The 20,974-nt window shown below is 44.0% G+C and overlaps 1 protein-coding gene and 2 long non-coding RNA genes across 4 annotated transcripts; 1 reads left to right on the top strand and 2 right to left on the bottom strand.

The window, feature by feature from the left end:
- Nucleotides 1-4,212: 4,212 nt before the first annotated feature.
- On the bottom strand, nucleotides 4,213-10,652 carry LOC148225447 (uncharacterized). Its single transcript, XR_015804271.1, has 3 exons — nucleotides 10,630-10,652; nucleotides 4,883-4,958; nucleotides 4,213-4,282 (listed from the first exon to the last, which is right to left on the bottom strand). It is a non-coding gene; the product is annotated as an uncharacterized LOC148225447 (long non-coding RNA).
- On the bottom strand, nucleotides 6,210-8,479 carry LOC148225448 (transcription factor SOX-17-like). The gene is made up of 2 exons (XM_088166263.1): nucleotides 8,101-8,479; nucleotides 6,210-7,793 (listed from the first exon to the last, which is right to left on the bottom strand). Exons 1-2 carry the CDS (start codon nucleotides 8,390-8,392, stop codon nucleotides 6,871-6,873), a joined length of 1,215 nt encoding a protein of 404 aa, XP_088022389.1. The 5' UTR covers nucleotides 8,393-8,479; the 3' UTR covers nucleotides 6,210-6,870.
- An 898-nt stretch (nucleotides 10,653-11,550) lies between the features above and the next one.
- On the top strand, nucleotides 11,551-17,792 carry LOC106856359 (uncharacterized). 2 transcript variants are annotated; one of them, XR_015807357.1, is made up of 5 exons: nucleotides 11,551-12,093; nucleotides 14,810-14,929; nucleotides 15,789-16,308; nucleotides 17,077-17,308; nucleotides 17,390-17,792. It is a non-coding gene; the product is annotated as an uncharacterized LOC106856359 (long non-coding RNA). The 2 variants fall into 2 exon arrangements; XR_015807356.1 differs by having other exon boundaries at nucleotides 15,789-17,308.
- The last annotated feature ends 3,182 nt before the right edge of the window (nucleotides 17,793-20,974 follow it).

The raw sequence follows: 20,974 nt of genomic DNA, 5'->3' as shown, positions 1-20,974 counted from the left end.
ACAGGTGTGCCGAGATACCCTGTAACACCCTGAGAGGCACAAGCGGCTTCTCCTTCAGGTAGATGTGGGATGTATCTTAGGAACAATAAGACAAGTCATCTCTGTGCCACTTCAGCTACTCACTCTCTCCGTGCCGCCCCGGCTGCTCCTGCTCTGCCCCCTCCTCCCGTAACCAATTGCTCCGAGGGAGCGGCGCGGGATTGCTTCGTTGCATCCGCGCTTTCAGCTATGGCGAGGCAGTTCTGCGAACAGAGACAGATTTTTTCCCGTCTGTCTGTCTTTGTCACTGCCCCGCAGGATCCTCTTGACGTCAGCTCCTCTGTGCTTTGCCTCCTTGGCAAGTTGGTTTAATTAAGTCACGATGTATTCAAAATTAAGCCCACCCTCGTTTTATCGGAATATATAGAAAACGTGTAAAGACAATATTGTTTGTTTTTCCTAAAAACAGGTGATGGGTTCGAGGCAGTTTTAATTATCTTTACAACTATCCTACTGCCATCGCATTGAGAGCGATCTTGATAAATGAGACGTCCTTATAAAGTGTAATAATTCTTCCCATTTCAGTTTTCTAATATTCGATGGTGTTTTCGATAGGACAAACAACCCTATTTTTCAGCGCATACCTGGGTAGATGTGTTATCAGTGCCATATTTCATACAGGTTGAATGCAGGGAAACTTTGCCCATAAACGAGCAGCCGAGCGACTTGCAAACCTTGGCACAACCTGGGATGTGTTTCTTGGCGTATTTTCTTGTGCTCCAGTATAATGGACAAGCTGAAAGACACATCTGTGCCTTCATACATGAGATCACATCTTATCTGAATAGAAAAGGCATGAAGTTACAGGCGATAAAAACAACAACAACAACAAAAAAACCCCAACAACCAACCAAACAACAACAACAACAAAAACTGAATAAATCTGCCCTCATTAAGTTTGCTGGTCATTAACGCCCTTTGTTTCCCCCTCCACTATCTCCGCCAGGTATGTGGGGAGGCCGGGCAGAGCTCCCTCCAGCCACTGCTGTAAATCCCGGGTGGGGAGCGGGAGCAGGAGCACCCTCGACAGATTCCTGCCGTCGGGGAACCCCCGTCTTCTCTCCAGCGACGGACACAGGAATTATTTAAGTGATCGTATTTCCTGGTACCTCTGTGTTCATGTTTTGCTTGAAGTCGAGAGTATAAAATTCAGTGTTAGTTCTTTACAAAGAGCCACACTAACACGAGTTAGGTAGAGTCCTTCATCTTTCCCATAGGTCTGGAACCCAGAAAAGCGAATGCCTGCAGGCTGGGAAAGGTTCGGGGGGCGGAATACCTAGTTGGGAAACACTCCATTGGTAATGGTAATGTTGTCAGATCAAATTTGAAATAATTATTTTCAGACAGAAGTCAGCCGAATATGTTTACATTTAAGCCCTTTTAAACTGCAGGAAGTAACCACAGACTAGTTTGGGTTGGAAGGGACTTTGAAAATCATCTAATTCCGGCCCCCTCCCATGAGCAGGAGCACCTTCCACTAGACCAGTTTGCTCAAAGCCCCATCCAACCTAGCCTTGAACACTTCCAAGGATGGGGTGTCCACAACCTCTCTGGGCAACCAGTTCCAGTGTTTTACCATCCTCTTTATAGCTCTGCTTCCTTCAAGCGGGTCTAGAAGGATCCTCTTTTAGTTTAAAACTATTTTCCTGTGTCCTATCCCAACACAGAATAGCTTCTCTGCTCTGTTTTTTAACACATACACACTATATGAAAGAAGAAAGTGGATCACTTGTGTTCCTTGGATATGCATTTTAAATTTCACTAGGATAAAAACCAGGCAGCTAGTTAACTTGGAGTAGCTGTTTTGAGAAAATGTTGACATCCTCAAGGACAGGGGCGACTGGCCTGTCTTACAGGTCTGCATTGCTTTTAGCGGGCTGTCTTTAAGCCTGGAGCCGCTCTGCTGCCCTTCCTGGCCGCCTGCACGGTGACCCCCTCCCCTTGTTTCACCCTCTATGCTTCTCACTGCACTGGCTGTTCTGGCTGTTTGGCAGCTCTACAGAGGGGCCGCCGCGGACTTTCCCAGCCCAGAGCTGCCGGGCGGGGGCTCAGGGAGACCGGATGGATGCTCCACCCGCGGGCTGAGCCTCCCGTACCAGCCCGGTTAGCCTGGCAACTGGGGACTCATCAATATTCGATGAGTGCCGAATATTGGGGCAGGAGACACCTGACCTGCCTAGTTGGCCGTAGGTTTTCTTCAGTAGGCACGAAAGGGGGCAATTCACAGCTGACCGGGTCAAAGCACCGGCCGGCGAGCAGAATCACGCAGGGACAAGGATTGCATCGCGCAGTTCATTCAGTCATACCACGTAACAACTTGTCGGCATGAGTTCATCGGGCTTGTCCCCTAAAGCAGCTCTCCATCACCATCAGCAGCTCCCCTGAATACGAGTGACCCGAGCAGTAAAAATACAGATTCAGCAGCACACATTAAGAAAGAAAACAAACAAACAAACAAATAAATAAATAAAGCTTTGAAATGAGTTCCAGAAATAAATACAAGCATGTAATACCACCCTATCTTCAGTCTTCGGGACGCCCACAAGTACCTGTGGGACTCTGTAATTCAGAACAGGAACAGATTATGGGTTAGTGTTAACAGCAGCGACGTCCTGGTGGCTTTGCAACACTCGAAGCAGGGAAGGGAAACAAATAACCTACCCCTTTCTCTGTAAATGCGTTCATAACCTGTCATTTTACAGTGTAGAAAGTGCAATTTTTTTTTCTTTAGAAGGTGGGGACTTTGAGGGTTTTTTCCCAGCGCAACAGACAAAACCTAGGATAGGTTTTGCAGTACCCGAAGAAGAGGGAAGTTACTCAGATATCATCAGGAACAAGGGGAATTATTTAGCATTTGATCTGGGACAAGATTCATATCTTCGGTGAAGTCTCTTTACGTGACAGACCTTCTGAGTAAATAATTCAAGTTAAAATCATACACTTAAAAATACTAAAATATAACAGCCTGCAAGAAGCCTTGGGTGATCAGCACACTCTCTTAGACACACAGACAGCTGCCGTATTTAAGAGCCTCTGTCCAAACACAGAGAAGGTGAAAGAAATTCCTGGTTTTGTGGACAGAAATCTGAAGAGGGGGACCGAACTCTGATCTCGCAGGCATTTAATTAGTCAACACATTACTTGACTGTTTAACACTAAGCAAGTGTGGGTGTGTAATTACTGGGCTTCACAGTTCTGTCAGTCGCACTCGCCCCTCGGTGGTACAGCGATAAATGCAGTCAGCCACCTGCTGCACACCAGTGTCACTTGTCACAAGGCTGCGAATGGCCTGTCCCTGCTGCCCACGCCAGCTGTGCCCGGGGTATTGGCTCCTGATCCCGTGCTGGCATGCTAGCACTTGTCAGAGGTTTCTGTCCTTCTCAGGGGCGAATGGGAGAGAATTTACTACAACATAATAGAGTTGCCACATAAGTAAACTACATTTGTGTACAAGGAGAAATTCGTCACCAGCACTGTTGCTAATGTCTTCTAGCGATTACCATCTTCGTAGCTGGAAAAGCACACAGCTACAGAAACGGGCAGAAATCTGCTGTGTTAATGTGGAAGTTGTTTGTTTGTTTCGTTTTTTTCAGAGCACAGAACCAGTGCTTCTTGACATTTCCAGTTCCTCTGCATTAGCAAGGGTGTTGTTATTTTGACCTCCGGGTTTTCCAGCCACCTGCCCTGTATGATGAACCTTGAGCTGACTTTAATTCAGTACCTTGGCCCGAAATCTCATTTTTCCACATTTCTACTTTTTTATCCATATGCTTCAGCAAGACAGAGAAAACACACACACACACACACACACACAAAGACCATCAGAACATAACCACCAAAGAACCCCCAACCAATCAAACCAAACATCAACCAAACACCACCAAAAAACCAACCAAACAAACAAACAAAACCAACCACAAAAAAAACCAAAAAACAAACAAACAAAAAAAAAACCTCACAAACCAATCCACTCAGAAAAAAGAACAACAAACCAAACTCTTCCAGCTGCAATGTGACACCAACGTAAAGGACTTGACTATGTCAAGAAAAATTGAAACGTTACTAGGGATTTATTGCGAATTAATGAGAGAGAGGCAGAAAAACCCTAAAACCAAACAAAATACAAAGAGCTGAATACCTCTTGGGCTTTGGGGCATAAGTGATCTCCGTGGACTTCAGAGAGCACTCGTCATTACTGCAGGAAGCGGCTGGAAGGCGTTGCCCCCGTGATGCCGTTCTTTAACTGGAGAAAGAGTTTGGGTAAGGTTAAGGTAAGGGTAAGTTTGGGGTTCTTTTAATGTGCCTATAGTCATAGGCATTCAAGGGGGATGAGGGAGGTTTAACACTTTCAAAAGGGCTACAGAGCAGATTTGAGTGTCTGTCATTTAGAGTCAGAAAGTCAAGATACTTTGAGGAAAATAGGGCTTGGACGGAGACTCAAAATATTTTGCTTCATGCATATTGGCAGTGCATAAATCTGCCAGGTTTCAGACATTTTAAACAAGTTTCAGACCGTTCTTCTCATAGGGAAGGGCTAAAAAAAAGAGAGCTACACATCTGGCTACATACAGGAAAATAACATTTCTTAGATTTGAGTCTGCAAAAGCTCTGTGAAAAGGGTTGCTGGAAGATCTGCCACATCTTCACCATATGCAGTTCGGCGCACACTTGTGGTGCTGGAGTGTTGTGCGGGCCAATACTCTTACCAAAACCGGTGTATTTGATTAAATTTGCTGTATTTCCCTTCCCATATTATTATTAAAAAAAAAAAATAAAAAGAAAATAAAAAAGAAACCAGAAACCAAAAGCAGAATGTTTTCAGCCTTCATTATGAGCCACTTACAGTTTCAAGTTTGCTTCAGCCTTCAGCTGTCTGACAAATTGGGGTGAAGGACAGAAGAGAGGAGCAAAATCTGCATCTAAAGGAAAAATGAAAAGAAATAGTGACTAAAATTATGAAATACTTATTGATGATTTATTTCCCAAACCAGCCAAAATTATTTTCCCCACAGAAAGCTGTGAGCATGTGCAAAAAGGACAAAATTATTTAAATCCTGTAGGTTTAAATATCATAATAAAAGGAAAACTCAACCAAACAAGAAACCATCTCTCATTCACATTTGTTTCCTGAGTATATGTATCTATGTTTTAAGCGTGTAAATTTTTTTCCACATTAAAGTATCAAGAGAACATATTATGTCCTTATTCTAAAGTATCATCTATTTCAGAATTACATCATTTTTCTCACATACTGTTGGGAAAGGAGTGAAGAGAGTGACAGGATGGATATTTTAGGTATATTTCTTAGAATTGAAGAATGTTTGAAAAGTAAAATGGGAAGATTAAGAAACTAGAGAGTAGAGTATTTTACAAAATATTAAGGGTCTGAATGCCTTTAGATTCAAGACTCACTAATAGTGCACAATTACTAAGTCGATTTTTGCCAACAAGGACACTCTCCAATCCCATTGATTGAGGCAGTTTGCATCTATTTTATCTTTCACGGGTACAAACACAAGTCTCTTTAATTGCAATTTGAAGACGGACCCAATTTAATTTCCCGTCCTCGTGGAAGACAGGTTAATCAGTGGGCAAGTCTGCCACTTTGGCCCCTGCCCCCTCCTTCCCAGTGCTCAGCTCCACAGCTTTATCTTAGGAAGTAAACGACCCAGATACCCAGATGACTGTTACCTCCTCCCTGATTTAAGCAAAAGACCTGATTAATTTATCAGTCCCATCCCATAGCCGGACTCAGTACTAACATCTAAATTAAAAGTTCTCTTCCCCTCCCCCCCCCGTTTAATTGCAGGTGCCCATTTCTCAAGCACGAAGATATCTCTATCTCTAGACGCGCTGAATGGACCGAGGGATTTCTTTAGTCCAGAAAAAGTAAGATTCTGACAGGTACGGGTGGAGGTGCCGCCGTGGCAGGGTGCCCAGTGGGCTGCTCCCCACCAGCCTCCCCCTTTGGAGGCTCGTGTCGTAATTTTTCCACTTACTTGAAATCCTGATTTACAGCTCTTGTTCTCCGCAGCTGAGATCTGATACACTGCCACCCCCGCCCCGGCGCAGCAAAGGGGACACGAAAGACATTCTCTTATCGACTCGTGTCATCAATGGGTCCGTGGTTCCATTAAAAACGGACATTACCTTAATGTATTTCAGCAGGCGCTGCCATAGAGATTTTATAGACTTCAAACATAAAATGGATCACTTTTTTTTTAATTCAGTCATACTGGTCAGCTCTATAAGAAAGCACCAATAGACTAAAAAAAAATAAAACAAGACCCTGGAGTAGGCAGTTACCGAAGGCTTAAAGTTTTTGTCTATAATTGGAGTAGGAGAGACTGTTGTCAGAAGGTGTGAGAGTACCTAATAATTAGAGCAAGGGACATTTGCAAAAGTAGTTTAAAAGGCAGTAACTATCAGTTACAAAGGACGATAAGATCTCTTGCAGGAGTTATCAGCGACCAGTTTTATTATTTTCCCTTTATTGTAAAAGTGCAAAATTATTCTGTACAAATCCATCATATAAAACCCAGCACTCTGTAAAACATACAAAAGGATATGGATCTCTAACAAGATCTCAGAAAATACATTCTCCGTGTGAGACTAGTATCATGATTCCACCACAGGAACAGTTTCACACGTCACTGTCGGACAGTGATGGGAAGACCTACATCACCTGGACAGCGAGATGACAAATCACCTTTTAAACCTCGAGCAGGTCACGGATACCCTGTCAGTTCTCAAGATTCAAATAAATTAGATAAATAGGAGAGGGGCCGGGCGCCTCCCTGCCAGTGTCCAAGCCGTGCCCCAGCGAGCCCCTCACAAGTCGGGGTAGCCGCAGTAGTAGACGGCGCTGCTGGCGTCCGACACGGCCGACGAGATGGGAGCCGCTCCCTCGGGCGACGACAGCGCGGCCGCGTCGTGGCCGCCGAAGGGCAGCGCCAGCTCGGGCTTGCAGGCGAAGCGCAGGTACTGCTCGAACTCGGTGCGGTCCACGTCGCCCAGCAGCTCCTCCGGCGGCAGCTGCTCCAGCTGCTCCCGGCACGGCGCCGTCTCGGGCGGCGGCGACGGCTGCCCCACGGCCCCCGGCGGCGGCAGCGGCGGCGGGCCGCGCCCCGGGCCCGGCGGCTGGCACTGCCCGTAGTACGCGTGCAGCGGCGCCGGGCAGCCCAGCAGCCCCTGCAGCGACCCGCCCGCGCCCAGCGCCTCCCCGGGCGGCAGGTGCCGCCGCAGCGACGCGCCCGACGGGCTCTCGGACGCCGCCGCTGCCGGGTACTCGGCGGCCGCCGGGTGCGGGCCGTAGCCGTAGGGCACCAGCGCGCACTCCTCCTGCAGCCCCGCCGCGAAGAAGGGAGCCTCGCTCTCCGCCGCGTCCAGCGGCGACGGGTCCGGCGTCGGCAGGCTGTAGCCGTCGAACGCCGCGCCCAGCGGCGGACAGTCCCGGTAGTGGCCCGCGCCCGCCGCCGCGTAGCCCTGCTCGCCGTACGGCAGTCCCAGGCCCTCCACGCACATCCTGCCGCCGCCGGCCACCTCGCTGCCCAGCCCGGGCCCCGCCACCGCCGCCTCCGCCAGGCCGTGCTGCAGGAAGCCGCTCTCCACCCGCTTCAGGCGCTTCACCTGCTTCCGCCGCCGCGGCCGGTACTTGTAGTTGGGGTGGTCCTGCATGTGCTGCACCCGCAGCCGCTCCGCCTCCTCCACGAACGGACGCTTCTCCGCCAGCGACAGCGCCTTCCACGATTTACCTGCACCCACCGACACCGTCAGACCGCCCGCTCCCCGATCGGCACCCGCGCCCGCTCCCGACCGCGCCGATACCTCCCCGCCCGCAGCCCGCACCTCCAGCCCCGCCCGGGCGTGAGCGACCCTCGCTCGCCCTCGAAAGCGACCGCCCCGCCGGCACCCCGGCCCGACAGCCCACGGATCCCCCCGCTCGCTGCCCACATCCCGGACCCTGAGGTTGCCCCGGGCTCCTCGCTCTCCTGGATCCGCCCCATGGGACACCGCGTTCGCCGGGACCCCGCGCCCGCCCGCCCGGCCGCCCGCGCTCACCCAGCATCTTGCTGAGCTCGGCGTTGTGCAGGTCCGGGTTCTGCTGCGCCAGCCGCTTGCGCTCGTCCTTCGCCCACACCATGAAGGCGTTCATGGGACGCCGGATCCGCGCCTCGCCCTTGCTCCGGCCGCCCGACGGCCCCGACGGCGCCGCGCCGCCCTTCGCCTTCGCCTCGCCCAGCGGGCTCAGCGACTCTGCCCACGGGCACATGGCCGGCATCATGATGGGCAGCGAGCACCGCCCTTGCACCTGGTCGTCGCTGCTGGCGTAGCCCGCATCGGGGCTGCTCATCTCGCAGCGGCTTGGATCGGGACGGCTCAGGACGCGCTGCCGACCGCCGCCAAAGCCGGCAGCTCCGGCCAGCCCACGGGACACACTCGGCACTCGGGCCCCGATCGCTGCTGCCAGAGCGGCCGCCCGGCCCGGCCCTATTTGAGCCGCGGTGTGGCCAATGGGGCGGCGGGGGCGGGCTCGCAGCCGGACGGTGGCCGTGGCCCCCGCGGCGCTGCCCTGCGGGACGGCCCCTGCGGCTCCTCCCGGTACCTGAGCGCCGCCCCCGCCCCGCGGGACCCGTGCCGGGCGTGCCTCGGGACACCGGCACCGCATTCGTGAGCGGCTCCGGCTTCAGCCCTGCCCTCCGCAAGGGCAGCACTGAACGGCCCACGGAGGCCGTGCGCTAAAGGACGTCCTCGTGCGGAGCAGATTCAAAATATGGGAAAGGCTCTTACTTACAGGTGTGCCGAGATACCCTGTAACATCCTGAGAGGTACAAGCGGCTTCTCCTTCAGGGAGATGTGGGATGTAGTTTGGTAATGAGAAGAAATGTCATCATCTCTGCCTTACATTGGCTACCTACCCTTTCATGCTACCTGTGCATATTTCCCCTCGTAATTCCATGAAAGAGCTCGTCTTCCTCGAGAGTAGGGTGCTGAACCCAGAGCAAAAACTATGATACATATTCTATCTCACTTTTTCATACTTCCTAATAAATCTGTTCAGTGTCTGTCAAAAGCAAAAAATATTCCTTGTATGTAGTTGTTATTAATAAGTTGAAGTTTGCAGTATGTATTGCTTGTGGCATTATGCTATCAGGATTTCTCTGATTTGCCCAAATAAATTCGCTGTAATTACAACCAGATGTTTGAGAAATGTCCATCACTTCAGAATAAACAGAATTTTATCGCAGCACCATTTATGCTCTCCTTTGGCATACAAACTAATGCAGAATACTGCGTTTTCACGGACGCTTTGGTTAATATTTGCATTGTTATGTGGTGCTATTAAATGCATCAATGCTTATTTGAGAAACCGCTCAGCTTTAAACTGAAGATCAAAGGGGTTTATTTTGTTAAGGACACCTTTGTTTGGGTAGCCAGTTTGATCAAATAAACCAATATTGTAAGAATTCTTGCTGAAATTAAATGAATGAAGCCAGAATAACCATTAACGTATTCTAACATTGAATTTCCTGTTTCGCACAACCTAAAGCCTGCTCCTTTACACTTGACAGACATACTTTAAATGAAGAAGATCGCAGTAGTGGACAGGAGCTGCCAGGGACTAACACCGGTCAAGGCAATTTTTGAGTAATTTCTACATTTTGCTTTTTGCTCCCCGCTGTTTTTTAGAATTACAAACAAGCTATATATTTCCAGTATAATAGTATAGAATATTTATCCTTGTTGCAAGGAGTCAAAACTATTACCAAGAGACTGATATCTGCCTAAAACAAAACAAAAAGTTTTAATTTTCTCTTCCTCCGTTCAAACATTCCTGCTAGTCCAATATAGAGGCAGAGATTTGAGCAGCCCTGCTTTTTGTCCTTATATTACATGCTGTAAAAAGCAGCGGAGGTGAAAACCGTGGTCTTGCATATATGTGTATTCAAATTAATCTCTAAATAGTGTATAATAACACCATTCTTGCAAAAGTGTTATGCACTTATAATTGATTGTAAAACAAATTAACGGGGACATTGCGCTTGCAATGCGAACGCCAGCGCAGAATTGGCGATAACTAGCAAGGCTCGTCAGGAATAAAGTACTTTTTCACTCGTTTTTAGTCCAGCGCCTCTGGGACACTACCTTAGAGCGTACCTGGGTAAGGTTCTTGTGCTAATGGCTCTAGCTTTATGGCTGAGGTTGTGACATTTCCCGACCCGACGTGCCGGGACTCAGAGTCCTCAATCCCAGGCCAGCTGCCCCGAGACAGGTCACGCACCAACGCATGGCCGGTACCCACAGAAAATTCCGAATTAAACAGAAGGAGAACCGTCTTTGAAGAAAACTCATGTGTGAGGGAAGCGTGTGTATTTTGCCCTGTAGACAACAGAATACTCAGCTGGGGGAATAAGCAACACGACTTCCAAGCAAAACAAAACCCAAATAGGCAACAACGCGGCGCTCTAAGGGAGCCGGTCCGTTTCCATTGACTCCCAGAGCAGCTCCCAGCTCACGCCGCGTTACTGACTCGGACAAGAGTAACCAGCTAGGAGTTTAAACCGTAGGAGAGAGTGTAGAGAGTATTACCTTTTTTAACCAGTCGATCTTGTTAAAACGCCAAAATTTCCCTTTCACTCTAATTAGCAGAAATATTTTCGTGAGCCAAGGGAAAAAGTCCTGCAGGGGCTTTTACTGAAAAAGCTCAGCGAGTAGAGGGACTGCTTGCATATAAAGCTTGCAGCAATTTTTAGGGCTGCCACTTTCTGCAGAAAAGAAAATGTTTTTCTGTATAATGAATATGAGGTAATAAACTAAGCAACTACAGTTGACTTTGTTTGGAAGATTTGTTGAAACCTTTTTACAGCTCATTGATCTGGGATCAAAGAAAGAAAGGTGTGTTTTGAATCCAAGCCGAGAAAGTAAAAGCTCCCTGGTTTGTACAGAAAATGTTGGCAGTTTGTGACCCTTCAAGTGCCCCTGGCGTCATAGACAGATTATCTCCCTTCTTTTCTAGATTTTTGTTTTGACTATTTGGGTATTTTCGAAGTGTAACTTTAAAACACACAGCACTGCGCTGCTTCTGAGTCCAGTCGCCCTCTGTGCTTAGACTTCACTTCCTCGCAGCATTTAACAGGGAGCTTCTTCTGACACTCCTGAAACCTTCGTGGTCGCACGACTCCTGGGGTCATTCGTTAACTTTCCCAACCTAACAATGCCACTGAGAGTTCATCCTTCTGATTTATTGACCTTTTAAACCCGCCAGTACACAGCGCGGGGGCGCGGAGTGGGGATCCTCCTGCGAGAGATGTGTTTCTATTTCAGGTCCATTACAGAATGCGGTGTTGGAAGTGGTGCTCCCAGCGTTATCAGAGCCGACCACAAATGCCACATGAAAAGCAGCAAACATCCGGAGGGTTTCCTGCAAATCGAGCAGTTTCCCAAGACAAGAGCCTTTTTTTTTCTAAACGTGTATTTAAAGGCAACACACTTTGCCTCTTTAAAGCGATTCAAAACCACTAAATGAAAGCAGCCGAGCCCGACAGCGCTGCATAGTGCAAGAAATCTCCCCGAATGAGGACGTTTGGGACTTTGCGTTAGGAAAGTGAGTGTATTGCAAAGGCCCTGGTCAGGAAGGACCCACTATTGAATGGAAAAAAAATCAAAACCCAAAAAATTAAAAATATCCCTTTCAGAAACTCTAACTTTGGGAACACCATTGATTATTTTATAGTCCCCAGCATCTAGAAAGTTACTACTTCGCCTGCCTCACTTTAATCTGCAAGTTGCTTTCCAGCAAATGCACACAGACCTGAGGAAAGCTCGAGGCTCTCAAGTGCCCTCAGCATCCGAAGCGGAGCCGCTTGTCTGGAATCACGTCCCGTCGCCGCGGGCTCGGGGACAGGCAATTGGCTGTGGGACAGCACGGCCTCGCACAGCGAGCTCCCTGTATCCCTGCGCCGCTGCTTGGGGGGGTGTCCCCGGTGTCCCCGCATTTTAGGACTGAAGGGAGTCCGGCGGGGGGAGCGGGACGTGCGCGACTCCCATTCCGAGGTAAGAGCGCTTTCGCCTCCCTCCTTTCGGACACGAGAGAAGTCTCCCTGCCGGGTGATGTGCAGGCTGGGGGCCAGGCTCGGACCCCGCTGTTGTCCCGCTCCCCGGGGCCCTTTCCCCCGGCGTTCCCGCTGGATCCCCCTCGGGGATCCAGCCCGCTCTCCCGCAGCCCCTGGATGCCCGGTTGAAGCGGGGCGTCTGGAAGGGGCTAGAGGGAAATGTCGTGCGTTTATCTACACGGGGGCTTCGGGCCCAGCAGCAACCGACCCCCTCCCCCCGGGGTAGTGCAGGGATTGCGGTGTTTCCCTTTGGGAAGGCTCAGCCCTGGGTCTGGCGAACACACAGGAGGAAGGAGAGCCGTGGACTACCGTCCTATTTCTCTCATCCTTTTTTCCTCGGTGCTAGGAAACACATTCTTTATACATATGCATAAACATACATCTTGCCATCCATCGTTCTTCCAACTACATAGTGTCATGCACCATGCCTGTGGCCCTGCAGTGAAGGACGATCAGAAAACTTCCTAGTCTGAAGGAAATGGCTTTTCAATGAGGTTATCGAACTTTGATAGTGAATTCTGATGGTACACGTCCCGGAGGACATGAAGTGCAGGACAGAGCCTGGATCATGGTGTCTCCTAGGAAAGGGTTAACTCTGACCGATGGGGCTGCTTGGGCTCGGCTCTAACGCGCCTGTACCGCCTTCCCTGCCCCCGTCTGAAGGCAGAAACCAAATGTATGGGGATCGGTGGGAAGGGACGTGTTTAATTGACACGAGTGCTAGGTACTTCTGTAATGCCTCTTCCAGACAGACAATATTATATTCAAACAAAGTTTGAATATAATATTATTTTCATGAGGTAAGCATAGAAGTGACGCTTTTCTCAAATTGCTAACAGCATAATCTAGACCTAAGTTTCATCACCCTTTATACTAATGAATTTACATACTCCTTTAATGCAAAGATAAATTAATGAGACTAATATCACAGACCTGTTGCATATTCCTTTGTAAAATAAAATGTCAACAGTTTGATTATACGAGTTTTCAATGTCATTCTGGTTTCAGTGCCCTTTGCTTTGAGAATGAGTTGTGTAGACCATGAAGCAGTGCAGTATCTGGGCCCAGTTAGAACCTCCCTTACACTTGAATTTCCAAGAACATAAGCCCTGTTACTTTTAATATATAAGTATATACAAGTCATTAAATAAAAGAAAACAAAAGGGTGGGGGGAGAGGGAAGGAATGCTTTATACAATGCTGGACTCACTCCAAAAGTTCAGGTTCTGATCTGACCTAGGCAATTTGGCCCAACCTCTATATTTATGCTGGATTTATGTCAGTGGAGCTACTGCTAACTTGTTCTACTGTAAGATTTATTCTGACATGCTAGATACCAAAGTGATGGACTAGTCAAGGACAAGTCATGTAACTATAGAATTAAAAAGCTGACCCCAGTTACACTGAAGTGAAAAAAATTGTTTCACTGGCATCACTCAGCCCCTAGAATACCCTTAGTAAGTCCAGAAGACTGAATAGCATAGATATTCTCTAGAAGGTGGGTTTTACACTGCATAAAATGTTATTGCAGTCTTGTAATACATATCTATACACTGCTTTTTTTAGTAGGCAGCAGTATTTTACAGTAATTTCACAGGGTGAAGTTCTTTGTCGTTAGCCAGAATAAAAGTGTTTCATTATACAAATGAGAAAGTAGCTGGGCTTGGAACTGGACAGTTACTTCCAACATGCCAATTACTTATGGTCACAGAAGAGATGATCAGTGATTTTAGCATAAGGAAATAATCCTCTGCTAGCTGTTTAGCAGAAGTAAACTAGAAATACTAATAAAAATATTAAATGAAGACTAAATCCAAATGTCAACATCTTCCCATCTGCAGTTCTGATGAATCAGCAGTGATGAACAGCTAAGATCAGACAGAAATTAGGAGTGGTTTTAGATCTTCAACAACACTAAAGATGGATAAAACCTTTTTCCGAAATGAACAATGTGATACATTTACTTTAAAATAAATTAATAATCCCTGAAATTAGAAGCAATGTTAATGTTGTTTAAAAATACCTGTTCTCTTACCTGACCAAAATTCTCTGCAAGCAAAACATAGGAGTACAAAATTCGATATTGTTTAGCAAATTAAAAACCCAAATTGTTTAAGGTTTCAATTTTTAAATGTGCCCAGTGGAAATGTTCTGGAATTTCATCATATCTTTGCAATCACATTCAGTGACTAAGTGTACAATAGATGATGTGTGACATTTTTTTAGTTTAATAAACTACAAAAAGAAAAAGACCTCATCAGGCAGTTGGAAGGTTTCAGAAATTAGTTTGGTTTCATTTCTTGATAGCTGCAGCTGTTTTGTTTTATGATATTTGTTTTCTTTGAGCACTTTTAATGGAGAAAGTGAGTTTTAATTTTCATATTCATTATTTTCTTATCAGTTTATTAATATTAATTAAAATCCCAATTAGGTTCCATTTAAACATAATTTAAAGTTGCAGATTATACAAAAAGATGTCTGTACATCTTCTGAATCCAAAGCAGTCAATCTGATCATGTTTCTAACACTACCACACTCACAATATTTTCACTGGCACACATCTGCTTTCTCTAGTGACCACAATAAAGTCTACAATTTCTCTGCCTAGAACAATAGATATTGAATGCTAATACGAATGTAATTATACACCTTTGACAGACACTGATCTGTGAGAGAGAAGGAAACAGCCCCTCATTGGATCATGCCTGGCACAAAAAGTAATAACATAAAAAAGACAGCTAAGCTTCACGAACCTCAAAGCTAAGATGAACAATGCAGGTGGGTGTTTTTTCTGATCCAGTCATTATTTCCTAGGCTTAAGGTGTGTTCAGAATTATCTAGCTGCAGTTCAGCAGTCACACCTATTTCACTTGCCTGGCCTATTTCTGTTTGAATAAAACCTAAGGCTGAAAGTCCCCTTTCCTCCTGCTTTGTCCCCTTAACATCACCTTTTTATCTTCACAACACCCTTTGAAGAGTATTTACTGAAAGGATGAGAGACTGGTTATCACACAGAACTGAAAACTTAAAAAAAAGAAGACCAGGAATTTCAATAAACTTTCTCTGTAGCTAGATCAAGGACTAGAGATCCTTACTCCTACTGCAAACAACCTGCAAGATCTAAGACAATTTCTACCCAGCTATCTCCAGTTTACCTGTTCCATTAAGATAGGATGCCTGCTTAACTGAGTTCTAGATGTAAGTTGCAGGAACATTACATTTAGAAACCTTGCTTCAATGACAAATTTAATGGCATTTCAGTTTTTTAAAAATGAGTCAAGTCTTGTAGAGAGTTTATGTAGGACTAGATGTACAGTGTCAACAGACCTCTACCATCATAGGCTGGAGAGGTTTGAATTGAAGCAAGGTGGATTACTAGACAAGTTTAATTTCTGGATTTACATGTGTACAAGTGTATATATATACACTTGCCACAAAAGGACTGCATATTCATGCTTCTTTGATTCACACCAGCATCCTGCAAAAAGTAAAGGTAGTAAGTCACTCAGCACAGGATAAAAGGAACAAAATAATAAGAAATGTTAACCAGCTACAAAGGCCAGAGTTGGAATTAAAGCACACAAAAATTATCTGACACAATTGTAATACCTAACTTTCCCTTGGCATCTCTTTGCAGCAGTCTCCTAGCCTTCCCTCCCAGCTGGTGAAAAGTTGCAAGATTTATATTGCAAGCCCTCTGCTACTCCAGGAAATAAAGACGACAAGTGTTGACAGCTGCTAGGAGCACATTATATGTCAGTACATGCAAGTGCTCAAGCACCGTGAGAGTAGCATTTGAAAATAAAATCTGAGCTAAGAAAGCTCAAAACACGAAGGTAGTTCAGTCGACAACGACTCAACCACTCACCAGAGGGAGCCCATTTTCCCCAAAATCCAACATTCGTAGTACAGCCAAGCTGCTGGGGCCTCAGAAATACCCCGTTAAATACCCTGCTGCTGGGAGGAGCAGCTGCCAGCTAAGGGAGCCACACGGACATTGGGTAAACAGGAAAGGACAAAGTGTAAAGGATTTTTGTAACTGCTTGATTAGTACTTTCTGCAGCACAAAATGTTCTTTAGAAAGTTGCTACATCAGACTTTCAAATGGAATATGTCTGAGAGAAACCAGTAGTGTATACAACATGTCACTGACAGAGGTAAACATTTTATATTGTCCTAGGTAGGCTTCTTCTTACTGTTTGCTGGACTGTATTTGTGATATATTGCCATTGAATACTTTAAGCAAGGTTCTTGCAAGAAAAGTATTGCTTTTTCAATAGAAAAATACTTTTTTTTCAAAGAAAGACCCTGCTCACTTTACTTTTCATCAAAGGGAGAATCAGCCTTCTAATATATTAGTGCATCTCAAACACTATTTAGAGTCAAATTGAAAACTTTACTAATATAATTTGCATTTCAACTAAGCACAGAATTAAGTCTGAGCTTGTAGCTAACAGTGGAACATATCCTGCTCAGGAAGGGCCTGCAGCTCCTTCCAGAGCCAGACTGTTGTGAACACAGTATTTGGAACATGGCATGATACAGATTGGCAGCTTTCAGAACCTGGCAGAGCTGTAAAAGTGGGTTTCTTGTGTTGCTGGGTGCTTTGGTTTTTTGGTTTGGGTTTTTGTTTGGCTTTTGTTTTTGGTTTCTTTTTACTCTTTGGCCAGGTAAACACAAGATTTGTTTAGCAGCAAATCTCCCCTGCTGCCTATCTAAACAGGAAAATCTGCTAGTGAAGACATAGTTACCTCAGCAAGCATGTGCTTCTGGCACTAGAAGATTATCTACACTTTCATACCTTCTGATATCTGTCATTTTTTTTTCCTTCAAGATAATGAAATATTAATAAATTACTACTTTTGCTATTGGGGTCTCCTGTGTTCATGTTTGTTTCCTAATTATTGATTAATACATTTCCTCAGCACTTTTCACAGATACTGTGAGGCAGCACTGAGTAGATGCCACAGCACAGACTGAACTACTGATAAGTAGAAATCAAGCTCCATTGGTTATTTTCCTTCCATAGAAGGCATATTTGTTGGTGAAGTCACTTTTAAAATTTCCCTTTCAGGTTTGCAATAGTGCAACCACACATTTTTTGCCACTTTTCAGACTAATACCATAGCAAAATCCAAGCAACAAAATTTGATCTGGGTAAGTAATTATACTACATAAGTTGCTAATTAATAGCTGTACTATTTTTTTTAAAACTAATTCTCAGAATTTTCTTTGCAGTCTGTAGCTTCAGAAACATCCTGAAATACAGTCAACTGATTTTTATTTTAAGGTGTGACTACAGAACTCGGACTGAGTCTATCACCTGTTTTTGGAAAGGTTCTACATTAATGGGGACTCACTGGTCCATCATAGATACTGAATCTCAACACAGCACTGGCTAGACACCAGCCTACCAGAACTTCACTTTACTGCAGCACCAAGTTGATCTGAAATTGAATCAAGAAGACAAAAGAAAGATATTCACAAATTCAATTACATATAGGAATGAGTATGGAACCTGGGAAATTCCTTTGTCAGATGCATATAGCTTTTTAGCTCAGAAGAGCTCTTAGTGTCAAGCACACACAAAATGGCAAAATATTCACCAGGCAATCTTTACAATAAAGAATTAAATTACAGATCTTTTGGTGGTATGATTACTGATTTTCTGCATGTCTTTATAAACCACAGTCTTTTGTGTCACTGGCTCAAAATGAATTTTCAAATTTCCTCTTTCAAAATTTCCTTAAACAAAAGCAACTACTTCTGCTCATAGTTAAAGGTAAGTGATTAGTAAGCATGAATTATTATTCAAAGAGAAAAATTATTCAAAGCCATTTTTCCTTTGCTAGTGATTTTCAATAAAATAGAAATTCAAGAAATCTGTGTTTGGAAACTGGTAGATTGTTATATATGTTCACATGCTGTCAGAAACAGAAGCAGAAGATTACTCGCACAGCCTTTGCAGAAATACTTTCCCAGCTTACTACAGGTGTACTTTCACATATTGAATTGATTGGATTAAAATCATAGTGACCAGAAGAGGTGTAGGACATGCCTTTTATCTTATAGTACCATAGCAAAAAACTAACAGGGTTTTTAATATGGTGCTATAAGCAGTGAGTGTTGAGATAGCTGCAAAGACACAGCTTACAAAAACTTCAAATGTAATACTGAAGTATACAGATGTCCAAGATGTATATTTAATTAGGATTAAAACAAACTTTTTGTTACAAAGACAAGGACACAGATTGCTTATTACTGGCTGCTTTCACAAATGAGATTATTGCTCATCTTTACCCATACAACAAGAGTTTATAGGTTCACATATATTTAATGTGATTTCATGCACAGAATAGCCACGCCTTAAAGCTATTATTTATAAAGTTGTAGGCCAGAATCTGTCCAACAATACTGAAATAAGAGGTGAGTAGAAAAACATATCTGTATGACAAAATTTGATAGCGCTCCTGTGAAAAAATGCTTTACCTTCTCTGCAAACACCAGTGATATAAATTACTAAATAATTAATTAAATATATTTTAACAGAAAGAATTTAAATCATAATGTGGGTTAAATACAGTACTTGGCACCAGAAGGAATTTGGACATACCACTGGGAAGATCACAAAATGTTCAAGGTTGCGTTTTAAATTTCCAGCCAGAATCAATATATGTATCCTAGTTGTTTTACAAGTGTAATACATTCACTAGGAAAAAATTTCTTTCAAGAACTAATTATTATCCACTGCTCTGGTAAAAGTAATTAAAAAATTGATAACCAGCTAGAGAAACATTATAAAGATGTTTCTTCAGAAAGTAGCAAATCAAAATCAATTATAGAAATTTCACAACAACGAACTATTAAAAACCCAAAGTTCCTGATTTCAAGTGTTTAAGTGCTTTTTCTGGTAAACTAAGAGGTGGAGCTCTGGACCCACCTCAGTTCCGTGGAATAACTGCAAGTATAACTGAAAAATGGTCCAGGAAGGAAGAAGCTGATTCCTCCCATTTCAGAAGATTTTCAAGGCTCTACAACTGAACAAACCAAGATCACAGAAGCAGCTGCAGCTTCAATCCTTTGTCACAAGTTAAATGGCCATTATATTAAGAATTAAAACAAGACTCTGAGGAGATACAACACTCCTTGAGAATTCCCATGTCACTGAAACACAAAAGTTTGTGTTTCAAAAAGTGATGTTTATCAGGCCTCTACTAACTGCTCTTATCTTGTAACTAAAGACATTCTGAAAAAAGTGTTCATGCCTTTTATTTCTAACCCAGCTTGTTTTTTTTTTTTTTAATATCATCTCACTCCAAAGGGCATTTAAATACTATTTTTCACCCAATGAATGCTTCACAAAGATAGGCCAGCATTACTAACATTGTTCTGGACCTTTAGGAATTCAGGACAAACAAATGTCCAGCTAACTTGTCCAGAGTCACAACAGAGCAGGAGGCAGCCATGGTTCATGTGCCTCTCCCTTTCTCTTCTCCAATTTTCAGCATAGCTCCATGCTGAACTTAAAGGGACTGGCTTTTAGACTCCCTTTCTCCCACATTCCTGTTAAAACTCCGGCAGAATCAGAGCATCATTAAGAGTCTTTAGCAGATTTATATTTGGTAGGGTGCCTAGTCAGGGATTAGCAATAACAGGTTGATTACAGTCAGTTGGGGAAAGGGTAAATCAGCAGTCCAAAAGAAACTGAGTCATGAGGAAAACAATCTTTCACTTCTACTGTGCATCCAGTGAGCTGCTCTGGAACTGCAGCTTAACTCTCCTTTCATTAAGGCTTAATTACCTTTTTCCATATTGAGGCTAGAAAACCACAAAGTTGCAAACAATGCATGTGGAACAAAGATTACATAATATTTTATATATACACTATAGAATATAAATCACTATTTACTTTATACTACATTTGACTGCATAACTAGTACTAGTGTACCTATTTTTTCCATTATTTTCACTGCAAAAAGCCTAATGGCAAGCTGAAGACTGTTTTTAAAACTGTACCAACATCTCTAATTATGAGGAAAGCAAACAAGCAAATAATGAATAGTCAGCTAACTTTTTATAGTTACTCTACTGCTGTCTAAGCACTGCTGACTAAGTATGAGTAAAATTCCAATTCAGATAATTTCTTATGGCTCTTTATAGTTTTATTTACACAGTGATTTCATACTTTGTAAACACATTATTTATATTATTTCATATTCACATTATTTCAGACTCTTAACGAAGGGATTTGAAGTGGTTTGTTAAAGATAAGAAAGAAGAACACCCAAGGGAAAAAAAAAAGGTGTATTTTTCTTATCTTGCTTTTTTAAGCTCTGGGTAATTCCAGTTGTAAATTACTAAACTACAGCTATACCCCCCCCCTTCCAAGCAACAACTGTATACAACTACATATAAAGGTTCCTTTATATATAATTTGCATAGAAATTTAGAATCCTTCCTCTATAACTATGTATAGTCATTATAGATACACGTTGTCTGCACTAAGTTTCACAGATATCTTTTTTCCTCTGTAGCAAAACTTACACAGAGAAGAATTTCAACAGTAACTTTTTAATATGTTTTTTCTTTGCAAAACAAGTCAGAGATTGTTTATCAGTGGTTCACCATCAAAATGGAAGGATTTCTAGACTAAAGTTTTATATGGATCCACCAGTTGAAAAAATAAACTTTTTTCCAGCCTGATTGAAGAGGGTATATGTATATATTTATTAAACATACAAACTTCCAGAAAGTGAGGAGGGGCATAAAAAAAAACTTCAAGAATATGACTAATTAAAATAATCTTGAAATTTACACAAATGG

The sequence above is a fragment of the Sturnus vulgaris genome, chromosome 1 (assembly GCF_052056855.1).
Source record: "Sturnus vulgaris isolate bStuVul1 chromosome 1, bStuVul1.hap1, whole genome shotgun sequence".
Classification (NCBI taxonomy): Eukaryota; Metazoa; Chordata; class Aves; order Passeriformes; family Sturnidae; genus Sturnus; species Sturnus vulgaris.
Note: the sequence above shows the minus strand (reverse complement) of the source record. Positions and strands in the feature narration are given on the sequence as shown.